Raw genomic sequence first — 16,418 nt, 5'->3', positions numbered from 1 at the left:
AAATGTTAAAATTGCAAAATTTTTGCCAAATCTCCATTTTTTTTTTTCACAAATAAATGCAAGTGATATCGAAGAAATGTTACCACAATCATGAAGTACAATATGTCACGAAAAAACAGTCTCAGAATCAGTGGGATCCATTGAAGCGTTCCAGAGTAATTACCTCATAAAGTGACAGTGGTCAGAATTGTAAAATTTGGCCTGGTCATTAACGTGCAAACCACCCTCGGGGATAAAGGGGTTAAATAGTACACGCAAAACGCCAGTGTCAACGTCTACAGTGAAGAGGCGACTCCAGGATGCTGGCCATCAGGGCAAAGTGGCAAAGAAAAAGCCATATCTGAGACTGGCTAATAAAAGGAAAAGATTAATATGGGCAAAAGAACACAGACATTGGACAGAGGAAGATTGGAAAAAAGTTTTATGGACAGACGAATCAAAGTTTGATGTGTTTGGATCACACAGAAGAACGTTTGTGAGACGCAGAAAAACTGAAAAGATTCTGGAAAAGTGCCTGACGCCATCTGTCAAGCATGGTGGAGGTAATGTGATGGTCTGGGGTTGCTTTGGTGCTGGTAAAGTGGGGAATTTGTACAAGGTAAATGGGATTTTGAAAAAGGAAGGCTATCACTCCCATTTTGCAACGCCATGCCATACCTTGTGGACACCGCTTGATTGGAGCCAATTTCATCCTACAACAGGACAATGACCCAAAGCGTACCTCCAAATTATGCATGAACTATTTAGGGAAGAAGCAGGCAGCTGGTATTCTATCTGTAATGGAGTGGCCAGCACAGTCACCAGATCTCAACCCCATTGAGCTGTTGTGGGAGCAGCGTGACCGTATGGGGGGGAAAGCATGGGGGGGGGAATTTCTCAAGAGTACCTCAGCAAATTAACAGCTAGAATGCCAAAGGTCTGCAATGCTGTAATTGCTGTAAAGGAAGCATTCTTTGACGAAAGCAAAGCTTGAAGGAGAAAATTATTCTTTCTAATAAAAATCATTATTTCTAACCTTGTCAATGTCTGGACTAAGTTTTCTAATCATTTTGCAACTCATTTGATAAATAAAAGTATGAACTGTCATGGAAAACACAAAATTGTCTGGGTGACCCCAAACTTTTGAGCGGTAGTGTAAGCCGAGGCGCCTAATTTTACCACAAACAAACTGGGAAAACTTATTGACTCGAGTATAAGCTGAGGGTGCGAAATGCTGCAGCTAATGGTAAATTTCCCCATCCTGGTATGCATGGCCCCCCCCATCACTGCACATATGAAAAAAAACACTCATACTCACCTTCCTCCCCTCTGCTCCAGTGCTGCTCCTGTTCTGCCAGCAGCAGCTCACCTCAGCATCTGAGCAGCGCATGATGTCACTGCCATGCGCCCTCAGACGCCGAGGTGAGCTGCGGGGATATTCACTCCTCTCCACTCCGGGACTATGGGCATGGAGAGGAGGAGTGCATAGTCATTTTCTTTAATAGCGGGCACAGTCAGCAGAGACCGCATCTCAGCGCTCCTCCGGGCCCGCTACTAAAGAGAATGAATATTCACTCTTCTCCACGCCCATAGGAATGGGGAGGAGTGAATATTTATACTCTAATAGCGGGCATAGAGGGTATGTGCCCCGCTCCTCCGTCGCCGAAACTCCCCCCCTCCACACAGCTGGTATATACCCAAGTATAAGCCAAGGGAGGCTTTTTCAGCATAAAAAATGTGCTGAAAAAGTCGGCATATACTCAAGTATATACGGTAGTTCGTGCTGCGATTTTTTTTTTTTTTTTTCCATGCAGATTTGGTCAGTAAAAAAAAACACAAAAAGCACTGCCCCATTGAGTAACATTGGTCCGAGTGCGGTCTGTATTTTCCACAGACAGCACTCAGATCGAAAATACGGTTGTGTTAATGAGCCTTGAGCGAGGCAACAGGAATACTCTCCCATGTTCCCACATTACTCTTGTAACCCCTTCCTTTAGTATTCTGCCCTGGTCAAACTCCTCCCTCGGAGCATAGACTGCATGCAAAACTATTCTCTGACATTTTGGAGGGGATCTGCTATGGTGGCTCTCCTGCAGATGTGAAGACAGATTTTTATTTTTTTTTTTTGCTGAATTTGTTCCGTCTTTTAGATAGTTACTTAAAATGGAATGCATATGGCCTTTGCACTTATGAATATTATTTCTCCATACCCCGCTTATATATGTAAAAATTGCAGCATGTCCTATTGGATATTACATATTTTATCCCTATTAAAATGAACAAAAACAACTGAATACTTGGAAAATATACAGTGCTGGCCAAAAGTATTGGTACCCCTGCAATTCTGTCAGATAATACTCAGTTTCTTCATGAAAATGACTGCAATCACAAATTCTTTGGTATTATTCTCTTCATTTAATTTGTCTTCAATGAAAAAAACACAAAAAGAATTGTCCTAAAGCCAAATTGGATATAATTCCACAACAAACCTAAAAAAGGGGGTGGACAAAAGTATTGGCACCCTTTGAAAAATCATGTGATGCTTCTATAATTCGTGTAATTAACAGCACCTGTAACTTACTTGTGGCACCTAACAGGTGTTGGCAATAACTAAATCACACTTGCAGCCAGTTAACATGGATTAAAGTTGACTCAACCTCTGTCCTGTGTCCTTGTGTGTACCACATTGAGCATGGAGAAAAGAAAGAAGACCAAAGAACTGTCTGAGGACTTGAGAAACCAAATTGTGAGGAAGCATGAGCAATCTCAAGGCTACAAGTCCATCTCCAAAGACCTGAATGTTCCTGTGTCTTCCGTGCGCAGCGTCATCAAGAAGTTTAAAGCCCATGGCACTGTTGCTAACCTCCCTAGATGTGGACGGAAAAGAAAAATTGACGAGAGATTTCAATGCAAGATTGTGCAGATGGTGGATAAAGAACCTCGACTAACATCCAAACAAGTTCAAGCTGCCCTACAGTCCGAGGGTACAACAGTGCCAACCCGTACTATCCGTCGACGTCTGAATGAAAAAGGACTGTATGGTAGGATACCCAGGAAGCCCCCACTTCTTACCCCGAGACATAAAAAAGCCAGGCTGGAGTTTGCCAAAACTTACCTGAGAAAGCCTAAAACGTTTTGGAAGAATGTTCTCTGGTCAGATTAGACAAAAGTAGAGCTTTTTGGGAAAAAGCATCAACATAGAGCGTACAGGAAAAAAAAAGAGGCATTCAAAGAAAAGAACACGGTCCCTACAGTCAAACATGGTGGAGGTTCCCTGATGTTTTGGGGTTGCTTTGCTGCCTCTGGCACTGGACTACTTGACCGTGTGCATGGCATTAGGAAGTCTGAAGACTACCAACAAATTTTGCAGCATAATGTAGAGCCCAGTGTGAGAAAGATGGGTCTCCCTCAGAGGTCATGGGTCTTCCAGCAGGACAATGACCCAAAACACACTTCCAAAAGCACTATAAAATGGTTTTAGAGAAAGCACTGGAGACTTCTATGGTGGCCAGCAATGAGTCCAGACCTGAATCCCATAGAACACCTGTGGAGAGATCTCAAAATGGCAGTTTGGAGAAGGCACCCTTCAAATATCAGGACCTCGAGCAGTTTGCCAAAGAAGAATGGTCTACAATTCCAGCAGAGCATTGTAAGAAACTCATTGATGGTTACCGGAAGCGGTTGTTCGCAGTTATTTTGGCTAAAGGTTGTGCAACCAAGTATTAGGCTGAGGGTGCCAATACTTTTGTCCGGCCCTTTTTTGGAGTTTTGTGTGTAATGATCAATGATTTTATTTTTGCTTCATTCTCTTTTGTGCTTTTTCCTTGCAAGCAAATTAAATGAAGAGAATAATACCAAAGAATTTGTGATTGCAATCATTTTCAGGAAGAAACTGAGTATTATCTGACAGAATTGCAGGGGTGCCAATACTTTTGGCCAGCACTGTATACTGCCGTTAAAATGCATTTACATCCATAATTCCGTGTGGGCGTATGAGCTCTTGGGGAAGGTTTGTGGAGTACTGGAGGCATACTTTATTAAAATACTGTATATTTATTCCCAGTTTTTCTTTCATTATAGCAAGCAAGAATGGAAGAAGAAAGAAACAAATTCAGACAAGCAGCAGGAGAAGCATCCATATCCGGCGACTCAAGGCGACCAAGAATCAAAAAGAGTACATACTTCAGCGATGAAGAAGAACTTAGTGACTAAGTGTATATGGTAACACTGTTCCGCACTCCAGGAGCGCTTCTCATTATTCGTCATAGTTTTAACCAATTGTTTTATTTATGAAATGTTGATTTGTATAACGATGCCCCCAGGTAAGTGGAAAGTGACCAGGGCAGTAATCACACCGATGAGGCGTGGAACTTGGGCTGCGAGTCGCTGGTTGTATTAGGGTGGTAACATGTTGAGGTTTGTAAATCAATGTCTCTAACTACATTACCAGATTTCAAAATAAAAATTGCATTCGTTAGTAAATACATTTCTTAGATTTTCTTAGGCTCGTGTCATTTTAAGTTTTAAAGTTGTGCCGTTTGGCTAGTAGGAGCGCTGTAAGATGACATTAGACCAGACCTGGGCAAACTGCAGCCCGTAGGCCACATCCGGCCCTCTGGCTGTTCCAGTTTGGCCCTCGGACCAAGACAGCCGAAGGACTGAAGCAGAAGTCCCCAGGCAGTACCATGCCCTCGTCTGCCTGCTGTCACCACTATCTCGGGATGCAGACAAGATGTGAATACATTGGTGGAGGATGGCTCCATCTTCCACCATTAATAGCATGAGACACGGTGACATTTCATTGCGTCAACTGTGCTCTCGCCGATACACTGACACTCCGCAGTGCAGAGTGCCGGGAGAAGGGGAGCGAGGTGACTATGTAGTGGTGGTTTCTTTTTTTTCATGTGTATTGGATTTTTGTATGTATGTAGGGAGGCTAAGTGGAGGCTCATGCCGTATATAAGGGAATGTCAGCATACCTAATTCTGCTCAATATTAATACAATTAATATTTAATATAAAATAATTAATAGTAATATTGAGCAGAATTAATTTCAGCCTATTGGTTCGGCCCTCCACAACAGCCACGATCTTTCATGTGGTCCCTCAAGAGAATTAATTGCCCACCTAATCACTAGACCTATAATGGAGGTTTACGGAGCTATATGTACCATAATTCTGATGTACGTGCCATGCACATTTTTAGGGATCATTAGACTTTCTTATAAAGTATCTTGAAAAAGGTGGTGTTTTGTTTTTTTTTTTGTTTTTTTTTATAGTTTTGTCCAACAAGAAAAGCTATAAAGCTTTTGCAAATTGATTAGGTAATTTGTCCTCATTACTGTAATAAAACTGCATGTAAGTGGATTCCAAATCCCTGCATTTTCCCAGTCCAAGTGCCTTTAGCTGCATTGATATTGGAACATACTCCTTTGGAGTACAGAAGATGGCAGTGAAAGGGTCAGATCAGCTCCTATATCTCACTAAGTGCACATTCAGACGGCCGTATAACACTGACGACTATCGCGTCACAATGCTCGGACTGGAAGGCAGCTTTCCTGACCCGAGCGTGACTGCTTGTATTTCTATGCACCTGTCACTCTCTGGTCAAAAGAGCCGCCGGCCAGTCCATGCACTGCGATATGATCGTCGTCCGTGTTATATGGCCGCCTGACTGCACATGTCCGTGCTTTTACAAAACGCATGGAGATTTTAGTTTTTTCTAGCAGCACGGATGACAATCACCAATACAAGTCTATGGGTCCGTGAAAAACACGTACAGCACATACATGGCATCAGTGTGCTGTCCATGTTTAACATTGCACAGTATAGGGGAAGCGTTGTAATTTCTTCCTTTATCCATACTCGAAAAACACTACTGACACCGGAACTGTTTTTTCATGGACGTGTGAAGGAGGCCCGACGGCTCATTCAGATGTCAGTTATTTTCTTGTACAAGAAAAATGGTCCAAGGTTTATCAGTGTTTTTGATCTCATTTTCATCAGTTTTTCTCTGATGGTAAAAAATTTCTCCAGGTTCTCCTATCAAACAGTCTGAAAAGCGGACAGTACTTGGATGGCATCTGAGCGCTGTCCAATTTTGTCACGGATCCACAGACTTGCATTGGCATTTTGGATCTGACACTCAGGTCAATATCGGACAGATCTCCAAACTTCTCAGAGGACCCCTCGGTCCAAACAAAAAAAATCAGACATGTGACCCTAGCCCATAGAGTATCATAGGTGCAACTTCTATCAATGAGGAACATGGATATTACTTGTAGGTAATAAACTGATACCTGAATGAGCCCTTACTGTGGGGAAAAAGCTGGGATTTGGAAGTGACTTACATTGAAATTTGTATTAGGTGATTTGTCTTCATTCCTGTTAAACTTTCCATGCTGGACAAAAATTATAGAAATAAAATGTAAGTTTTTAGTTGCTCTTTAAAATAAAAATATTTTGTTGCAAGACTCCAGTGGATTCCTTCAGAGGTCTTTTGGAGTCCCTGCCTTCATGGGCCCATCGGAGCTGCCCTGTAGCATTGCTTATAGTGAGACCTAGCATACATTAGTCTGATTTAAGGCTGCAGGACCACAAATATGTATAGGCGTAGCTGTACAACATCTCCAGACGAGTGTATGCAAAATAGTCTTTTTCATCCTTACGCAATCCATGTCCCATCCGTTTGTTTTATACAACTGTATGACATCCATTTTTTACATGAACAATTTAATAAAAGGTCAAACGCCATTTCCTTTCTTTAATTAGTAATGGATCTGTGAAAAACACATGATATGGATGGTGATCTGCATGTGATCCGTTATTTGTGCACCTGCACCCATTGGCTTATAATTGGGCTGCAGAATACGGATGAAAGTAGTGCATGCTGCAATTTTTTATTTTATTACGCGCACAATATAGATCTGTGTAAAAGGGTTCACGTGAACAACCAGAGTTGCATTGGTCAGTGTGTTGTCCATATGGTATAAGTTTTGCACTATCCCAATGAGCCATAGATAGGCCATTAATAATATGAAAATAAAAGTGGCCAACACCTTTAAGATGAAAAACTGTATTTAAAGGGGTATTCCCATCTCCAAGATCCTATTGTAATATGTAGTAGGTGTAATAATAATAGCAAATGCCTAAAATTAGAAATGTATAGTTCTTCTGATTCACTATGTCGCTTTCCCCGTGTACAGGGCATTGCAGTAGCTTAGGTATCCATGGTTATGACCACTAACAGCTGTCACTATATGAGCGGTCATAACTATGGATACCTAAGCTACTGCAATGCCTGCACATGAGGAAAGAGACATAGCAAATCAGAAGAACTATACTACGTTTCTAAATGGAGATATTTGCTAATATTATTATTACACCTACTACATATTTGGATAGGAACTTGGCGATAGGAATTCCCATTTATCCTTTATTAAATTGTTCATATAAAGTGTTTGCAGTACGCATGTACAAAATGGACATATGGATGGCACACGGACATAAAAAAAATGGCCATCAGAACATAATACAGTTATAAAAAAAATGGACATACAGCACAATACAAATGCAAAGCATCAGGGGTTTTTTTAATTGAAAAACGCACGATTTTGCATACACTCATGTGAACCCAGCATAAGGTTAACAAACTGCACCGGTACAACCTGCTATGTTAGTAGGCACACATGGAACTGCAGTCATCTCTAGGATAGCACACTCTACTAAACAGGTTGTACTGGCATTGGTTACCACAATCTGAAATAAAAGGTGGCAGAAAGCATATTTATTATGATTACTTATATAGCGCCATCTCTCTCCACAGATCTTATCACTGTCCCCATTGGGGCTCACAATCTACATTCCCTATCAGTTTGTCTTTGGAGTGTGGGAGGAAACCAGAGAAACCGGTGGAAACCCACGCAAATAGGGGCAGAACATACAAACTCCTTGCAGATGTTGTCCTTGGTGGGATCTGAACCCAGGACCCCATCACTGCAAAGCTGCAGTGCTAACCACTGCGCCACCGTGTTGCCCTAAACATTCTGTTAAAGGGGTTGTCCTCAAGATAGCCCATCAATGTCAGAAATGTGAGGGTCTGACACCCAGCACCTTTGCCAATCAGGTGTTTGCAGGTCCCGCGGTAGCCGGAAGTCAAGTGTACATATTTGGATCAGCTTTGCACAGTGGCTGTTCTCAGTCAGCTCCTCAGGTTTATGGGAGCTGAGCTGAAGTAGCCAAAATTAACCACTGCATGGTATAGGGAGCTGTGGAGGTTTGGCTCTGGACGCTGTGTACTTCCCACCCTGCGGGGATCTAGTCACAGCTGATCTTTAGGGTGTCGGACCCACACAGATCTGTTATTGATGAACGCTCTAAATTCCTGAACAACACCTTTAAGCCCCTGTTCACATCTGTTACATAGAAACGTAGGTTGAATAAAAACCTAGGTCCATCAAGTTCAGGGGTGGGCAATTAATTTTCCCGAGGGGCCACATGAGAGACCATGACTGTTGGGGAGGGCCGAACCAATAGGCTGAAATTAATTCTGCTCAATATTAATATTAACATGAGCATGAGCCCCACACAGCCTCCCCATGTCCAGCATGAGCCCCACAAAGCCCCCCCATGTCCAGCATGAGCCCCACACAGCCCCCCATGTCCAGCATGAGCCCCACACAGCCCCCAAGTCCAGCATGAGCCCCACACAGCCCCCCCATGTCCAGCATGAGCCCCACACAGCCCCCCCCATGTCCAGTATGAGCCACACACAGTCCTCCCGTGTCCAGCATGAGCCCCACACAGCTCTCCTGTGTCCACCATGAGCTCCACACAGCCCCCTATGTCCAGCATGAGCCCCACACAGCCCTCCCGTGTCCAGCATGAGCCATACACAGCCCCCCATGTCCAGCATGAGCCCCACACAGCCCTCCCAAGTCCAGCATGTGCACCACCCACCCCCCCATGTCCAGTATGAGAGCTCGAGAGCCTCCTCATGTCCAGCATGACAGCCCTTCCAAGTGTCCAGCATGACAGCCCCCCAGTGTGCAGCATTAAAGCCCCCCATGTCCAGCCTGACAGCCCTCCCTAGTGTCCAGCATGAGAGCCCCTCTGTGTCCAGCATGACAACCCTCCCTAGTGTCCAGCATGAGAGCCCCCCTATGTCCAGCATGAGAGCCCCCATGTGTCCAGCATGACAGCCCTCCCTAGTGTCCAGCATGAGAGCCCCCCCTGTGTCCAGCATGAGAGCCCCCCTGTGTCCAGCATGAGAGCCCCCCTGTGTCCAGCATGAGACCCCCCCTGTGTCCAGCATGACAGCCCTCCCTGTGTCCAGCATGAGAGTCCCCCCTGTGTCCAGCATGAGACCCCCCTGTGTCCAGCATGAGAGCCCCCCCTGTGTCCAGCATGAGAGCCCCCTGTGTCCAGCATGAGAGCCCCCCCTGTGTCCAGCATGACAGCCCTCCCTGTGTCCAGCATGAGAGCCCCACTATGTACAGCATGAGAGCCCCCCTGTGTCCAGCATTAAAGCATCTCTTGTGTCCAGCATTAAAGCCCCCCTGTGTCCAGCATCAAAGCAAAGCCGTCCCTGTGTCCAGCATTAAAGCCCCCCGTGTCCAGCATATACTTACTTCACTCCCTGTTTCCCTACGCTCCTGTCTCTGATGCACTGACTCTCCACAGTGTGCAGGCTGATGCCATTGTGTCAGCTGTTTCTAACGCTGATTGGTGGAAGAGGGAAGTGGCGGCCCCTCCTCCACCAATGCATTCACCGCGGATTGAGACAACGGATTGAGACAGCGGTGACGGTGTGCAGGCGGGCAGTGACGGCGTACGGTGCAGTGCGGCCCGTGGGCCACTGTTATCAGCCCTTCGGCTGTCTCGGTCCGCGGGCCGGACTGGAACAGCCAGAGGGCCAGATGTGGCCCGCGGGCCGCACGTTGCCCAGATCTGATCAAGTTCAACCTTCCTCCCCCAATTGTACATTTTATCTAATTTAACTGGAACCCACAATGTTATGTCTAAGGAAGTCATCCAGCCCTTTTCTGAAAGCTGTTATAGTGTCGGCCATTACTACCTCTTGTGGTAAGGCATTCCACAGCCTGACTGCTCTGACTGTAAAGAACCCTTTCCTGTTTAGGTGCCGGAATAGCCTTTCTTCCACACATAATGAGTTCCCCCTGGTTCTTAGTATGGTCTTTGGAAGGAATAAGTCATGTGCCAGTCCTTTGTACTGACCACACATATATTTATACATGTAAATGAGATCCCCTCTGAGGCGTAGTTTTTCTAAGCTAAATGTGACACCCCAGGGGTCTGGTTGCCACAGTGATAGAGATGTTATGTCTGAGAGCAGGTGGGAGGTCCTTTGGTCAGGGATCCTGTGCATGCCACACCTCCTGCCCAGTCTTGGGAGGGGAAGAACTTCCCCTATATAAACCCGGGGCTGAAGCAGGGTTAGTCAGTCAAGGAGAGTAGAGACAAGAAGCAGCATAGGAAGAAACAGCAGAAGCTCAGTGGGAGCAATACTACTACGAGTCAGGGGCTGGCAGCTGCAGAGCTCGCCCTGACTGAGAAGATTTCTTACCGGACCCGGAGTCCGAGGCTGTGGGGACTAATTCCTACCCAGCAGCAGAATCCGTCAGGCAGGGGATTTCAGGTCCTCTGGCCAAGAAGCCCGAAGGCACGGTCACACGTGTGGGACCAGCACCGCCATCGTGGAGCGGAAGCCATTAGAAGGCCCCGAGTCACCGGCCATACGGGTGAGCACCACACGGTACACTCAGGGACGTGGGCTACTTATATCCGCTTCTAGCAAGGTAGCCAGAAGAGTACAGTCAGTTTGGGAGGCCTACAACTCCGCCTGGCCAGGGGAGATCCCATCTGCTCAAGGACTGACCAGGCCCCGTTCGCTAGCAAGTACTCCGGGAGGGTCTATCGTTGTTACCAGTAAAGACCCTGAATTACACCGCACCGTCTCTGAGTGGTTCCTGCTACCCCCATCATCCACGTCGGCTGCCCTGAGGCCATACCCCTCCCGTTGGGGGTTATACCATCCCCGCTGCACCATCCATCCACCGGCCTCAGCGGACTGTCCTGCAGCGGCAGCTCCATAAGCTGCATTCAACGGGTGGCGTAGTCGTACTACATCTACTGCCGTCCAGTTTGACTCCCTGGGCACGGACCGGGTCACCGCCACGAGACTACAACCCTCAACAGATCCGGCTCCGGGTAAGCTCCCGCGTGCGCAACGCAGCGCGACACAGGCCCAGGGGCGCGTCAACTTTGGCGTAGTCGGCAGGATTTCGTGCCCGCAACCACCGGGTACTGCGTGCCTGAAAAGCAAAGACTGTTCAAACTTACCAGTGGTGAGGTTTCCCACCATCCGGCGCCATCTTCTGCCTTCTTCCCGCCATCCGCGAAGTTTTCCCGCCATCCGGCGCCATCTTCGGCCTTCTTCCCGCCATCCGTGGAGTTTTCCCGCCATTGGACGCCATCTTGAGGACGCCGCGCGGGAAGAAGAAGGGCGTGGACTTCGAAAGCGCGCGAGAACTGAAGCCCCGCCTCACGTCCGGATGTTGCGTAAGGTCCTGGAAGGAGCCCAGCAGACGCCGACGTCACCGGAGCGCGACGGAAGGTCCTCAACCCTGACGATCTACTGCGGAGCCGCGGCCTACGGAACAGGATCATCGCAAGGTAGGCCACGGTCCACTAGGGGGGAGGAAGATGTCGGATACGGAGGAGAGCTTCACTGCCTCAACCCCCGCCAGCGCCACCGCTGCTGCAGTTATGCCCTTCACCATGCCCTATATCCCGGGAGCAGCTTGGCTACCCCAGTACTCAGGGGAGTCACATACCCTGCATGACTTTAGAGAAAAGCTGGATAGCCTCTTCCAGGTGTACCCCCTCACAGAAGAGCAAAAAGTGAGCATCCTGGTGGCCCAACTAACCGGGGCAGCTAAAAGGGAAGTAAAATCCTGGCCACCTGGGAGGAAGACTGTCGCAGGGATACTAACCCGGCTGAAGGATACCTTTGATACCCGCACCTCAGCCGAGATTAAGCTTAGATTCTACGGGTGCAAGCAGCAAGCGCAGGAGAGTATAAGGGACTATGCACTAAACCTACAAGAGGCCCTGAGGGCCATTAAGCAGACCGACCCTGATGGAGTGGGAAACGAGGACAGGCTGTTGACTGAACAATTTATAGAGGGACTGTATTGTAATGCCCACCGAACCCAGTTGCAGGCGATGGCCTTACAGGATCCCCATCTGGGCTTTGCACAGTTCAAGGACAGAGCCATCCGGGTGCTCCGAGAACCGGCACCGGGTGGCGTTATGACCCACAGGCGCCCAGCTATTACTTACCACCAGGAGGCGGCGCCCTTGTCGGCAGGGCCTGTGGGAGCTGATGCGCAGGCTTTGGACAATGACCCGGCTCCAGACCTACACCATCAGGTCCAAGAGCTAGCTAAGAGCGTTGCTGCGCTAACCCGAACTGTGCAGTCTTTACAGGTTTCCACCCCAGGGAAGATCCAGCTGGCATCCGGACCGGAGGACATCCCGTGGCGTCGACCAAGGAGGACCCCACCGGCTAGAGGAAGACCCAGTGACCGATACAGCGAGGACGGACGACCCATCTGCCGCCGCTGCAATCAACCCGGACATATGGCAAGGTACTGTTCTTTAAACGGGCACAACCTGGGGTAGAGGGCCAACCCCCAGGAAAAAGATCACCAGGCCCATCGAACTGGCGCGACAGATATGTGGGAGGACGTCCAGTCTTGCCTGTGGTACTGGATGGCATTCCCATGAGTGCCCTACTGGACACCGGGTCACAGGTCACCACCATCCCGTACGTGCTCTTTAAGCAGTACTGGAATGACTCGGATATTACCCGCTACCCTGACGACGACTTGAGTATCATCGCCAGCAATGGCCAGCCCGTGCCACAGATCGGATTTAAAGAGGTGACCATCAAAATCGGTAGAGTCGAACTGGCAGCACAGGGACTGATCATTGTAGATATTGACAAACATGAGAGTCACCCAAAAATAACTCTAGGAACTAATGTAATTGAAAATTGTCTTGCAGAGGTGATTTTCCTTTTACAGCAGGTTGCCAAGAACGCCAGCTCCGGCGAGCAGCGGGTGCTCCAGAAAGAGATCCGGGCACTGATGCGACGGCAACAGGTGGAACTCTCCGGCGGTGAGATTGGTAGCGTAAGAATGTGTGACCCTTTTCCTATTGCCATGCCCCCAAAAAGTGAAATGATGATTTGGTGCCGGGCAGCTATTGGTCTGAGAGGTAGAGATTACCAGGCAATGGTAGAACCAGTTTACTCGGACAGTAGGCCCACCATTTTGACAGCACGGGGGGTGGTTGATGTACGCCATGGGAGGGTGCCCGTTCGCATAATAAATATCGGGGAGAGGGAAGTGTACCTGCCCCGGTATGCCACGCTAGCCATATTATATACCATTAACCAAAATTCTATACAATCTGTGGAACCCTTGCCTCCATCTCACCCGGAGGAAGGTAACGGCTCTAAGAAAAACATGGAGGACTGGTGTCAGCAACTACATCTGGGTACTGACTCCACTCCCTCACACCAGAAACAAGGAGTCTATCGGGTGGTTCAGGAGTACGAGAGAGTGTTCAGTAAACACCCGTTAGACTTCGGGCGAGTCAAGGGGGTAGAACACCACATCCCCACGGGAGACCATCCTCCTATAAAAGAGAGGTATCGACCCGTACCCCCTGCCCACTACCAACACGCCAAGGGGATGCTTAGAGACATGAAGGAGGCTGGGGTGATCAGGGATAGCTGTAGCCCCTGGGCAGCTCCACTAGTCTTAGTCAGAAAAAAAGACAACACCATGAGGATGTGTGTAGATTACCGGAAAATCAACCGTATCACACACAAGGATGCGTACCCCTTACCAAGGATAGAGGAGTCATTGGCTGCTTTAAGATCTGCTAACTTCTTCTCTACCTTGGATCTCACTAGCGAGTACTGGCAGCTCCACTAGTCTTAGTCAGAAAAAAAGACAACACCATGAGGATGTGTGTAGATTACCGGAAAATCAACCGTATCACACACAAGGATGCGTACCCCTTACCAAGGATAGAGGAGTCATTGGCTGCTTTAAGATCTGCTAACTTCTTCTCTACCTTGGATCTCACTAGCGGGTACTGGCAGGTTCCTGTAGCAGAGGCGGACCGGGAGAAGACCGCATTCACCACCCCGATGGGACTTAGCGAGTTCACCTGCATGCCGTTCGGACTCTGCAACGCACCAGGAACCTTCCAACGACTAATGGAGTGTTGTCTGGGCCACAGAAACTTCGAGACGGTCCTGTTGTACCTGGACGATGTCATCGTATATTCCAAGACGTATGAGGACCACCTGAAACACCTGGCGGAAGTGTTCGAAGCTCTGGCGAGTTACGGCCTAAAGGTGAAACCCTCCAAGTGTCACCTCCTGAAACCAAAGGTGCAGTACCTGGGACACGTGGTGAGCGCTGACGGAGTGGCTCCCGACCCTGATAAGATCACCGCAATTAAGGAATGGCCAAGCCCCTCCAGCGTAAAAGAAGTGCGGCAGTTCCTCGGGTTGGTAGGCTACTACCGAAGGTTTATTCCCGGTTTCACCAAAAAGGCAGCACCTATGCAGGACCTCCTGATAGGCCAGTCCCGGAAGGCCAAGAACCAGAAGCCGCCCTTCAAATGGGAGGAGCTGGAAGAAGAGTCCTTCCGCCAGCTGAAGATGGCCCTCACGGGGGACGAAATCCTGGCGTACCCGGATTATAGCCAGCCCTTTATCCTCTACACCGACGCCAGTAACATCGGGCTAGGAGCCGTACTGTCCCAGATCCAGCAGGGGAAGGAACGAGTAATCGCCTACGCCAGCCGAAAACTGCGACCCACCGAAAGGAACCCCGAGAATTACAGCTCATTTAAGCTAGAGTTCCTGGCCGTAGTATGGGCAGTCACCGAGCGCTTTAAGCATTATCTCGCTTCTTCCCGGTTCACCGTGTACACGGATAACAACCCGTTGACACACCTGGACACGGCAAGACTCGGTGCCCTGGAGCAGAGGTGGATGGCCCGTCTGTCCAACTACGAATTCACAATCAAATACCGGGCCGGACGCTCCAATACCAACGCGGATGCCCTGTCCAGGATGCCCAACCTGCCGGACGAAGGAGAAGATCCGGAGGGACTGGAAGAAGTTGAACTCCCTGCGTTCCACCGTCATGGGACCATCCAGTATTCCCACCGGGTAAGGAGTAAGCAGGCTGCTACGTTGAACCCCTTACCTCACTACAACTGGGCGGAAACGCAAGACAGCGACCCTGCCGTCCGACTGGTGAAGGAGATGCTGACTCGCCCGGAGGCTTGCCTTGAACCAGACGCTCCGGAGGAAGCCAAACAACTATGGGCAGAGAAGAGTCGACTGTTCCTTTACAAGGGGAAGTTGTGCCGCAGAATGGTTAACTCCCGGACGCATGAACTACTCTGGCAAGTAGTGGTGCCACGAAGAGACGCAGCCATGGTGATGGAGGCATACCACGACGGAGCTGGACACTTCGGGTGGAAGAAGCTGGAGTTCCTGCTGCGCGAGCGATTCCACTGGGTAGGCATGAGGGGAACCATTGAGAAGTGGTGCAGAGACTGTGGCCCGTGCAACCTGAGAAGGAAGGACCGTGCCAGCCAGAAGACTCCCCTGCAGTCCATCGTCACCCGGCAACCGTTGGAACTGGTAGCCTTGGATCATGTAAAACTGACCCCAAGCAGAAGTGGCTACGTCTACGCGTTAACCATCGTGGATCATTACTCCCGGTTCTTGGTTGTCGTCCCCGTCAAGGACTTAACGGCTCAAACAGCAGCTAGAGCCTTCCAGCAGCACTTTTGCCGTCCACACGGGTACCCGGACCAAGTGCTGACGGACCAGGGACCTGCCTTTGAAGCGGAGGTCTTCCAGGAATTCTGCAATCTGTATGGCTGCCGGAAGATAAGGACGACACCCTACCATCCGCAAACTAATGGACTTTGTGAGAAAATGAACCAGGTGGTAATGGATCTTTTAAAAACGTTGCCCCTGGAAGAACGCAGTCTGTGGCCTGAGAAGTTGCCCGATCTGGTGGACCTATACAACCACATCCCGGTAGGTTCCACCAACTGTACCACGGCTTACCTAATGAGGGCAAGACCTGGTAAGTTACCTGTTGACCTGGAAATGGGAGTCCTGACACCCGAGGACACTTCACCAGAAACAGACTGGGACACCGAGAGGCAGCAGCAGTACCGGAGAGTACAGGAGAGCGTGGAGCGAAGTCTCTGTCAGGCTAGGGAAAGACAAGAGAAAACTTACAACCAGTATGCTCCCGCTGTTCCCCTGGTACCCGGAGAGCAGGTCTTGAAGAGGAAGAGACGGCTCCA

The 16,418-nt window shown here is 48.8% G+C and overlaps 1 protein-coding gene across 3 annotated transcripts in view; it reads left to right on the top strand.

Annotated features, from left to right (window-relative positions):
• The window catches only part of ZCRB1 (zinc finger CCHC-type and RNA binding motif containing 1), a 34,359-nt gene extending 29,421 nt beyond the window's left edge, over window positions 1-4,938 (top strand). For 2 of the 3 annotated variants that reach the window (XM_073652024.1, XM_073652026.1), the window contains exon 8: window positions 4,060-4,938. In XM_073652024.1, the coding sequence (XP_073508125.1) occupies window positions 4,060-4,191 (132 nt within the window). In that variant the 3' untranslated portion in view covers window positions 4,192-4,938. The remainder of the gene's footprint in view (window positions 1-4,059) is intronic. The other variant, XM_073652025.1, reaches the window with a different exon arrangement.
• Window positions 4,939-16,418: the final 11,480 nt, after the last annotated feature.

The sequence above is a fragment of the Phyllobates terribilis genome, unplaced genomic scaffold (assembly GCF_046119375.1).
Source record: "Phyllobates terribilis strain yellow unplaced genomic scaffold, ASM4611937v1 Scaffold_11__3_contigs__length_659146591, whole genome shotgun sequence".
In the NCBI taxonomy this organism is placed as follows: Eukaryota; Metazoa; Chordata; class Amphibia; order Anura; family Dendrobatidae; genus Phyllobates; species Phyllobates terribilis.
The sequence above is the reverse complement of the archived record's forward strand: the minus strand, read 5'-3'. Positions and strand labels throughout refer to the sequence as shown.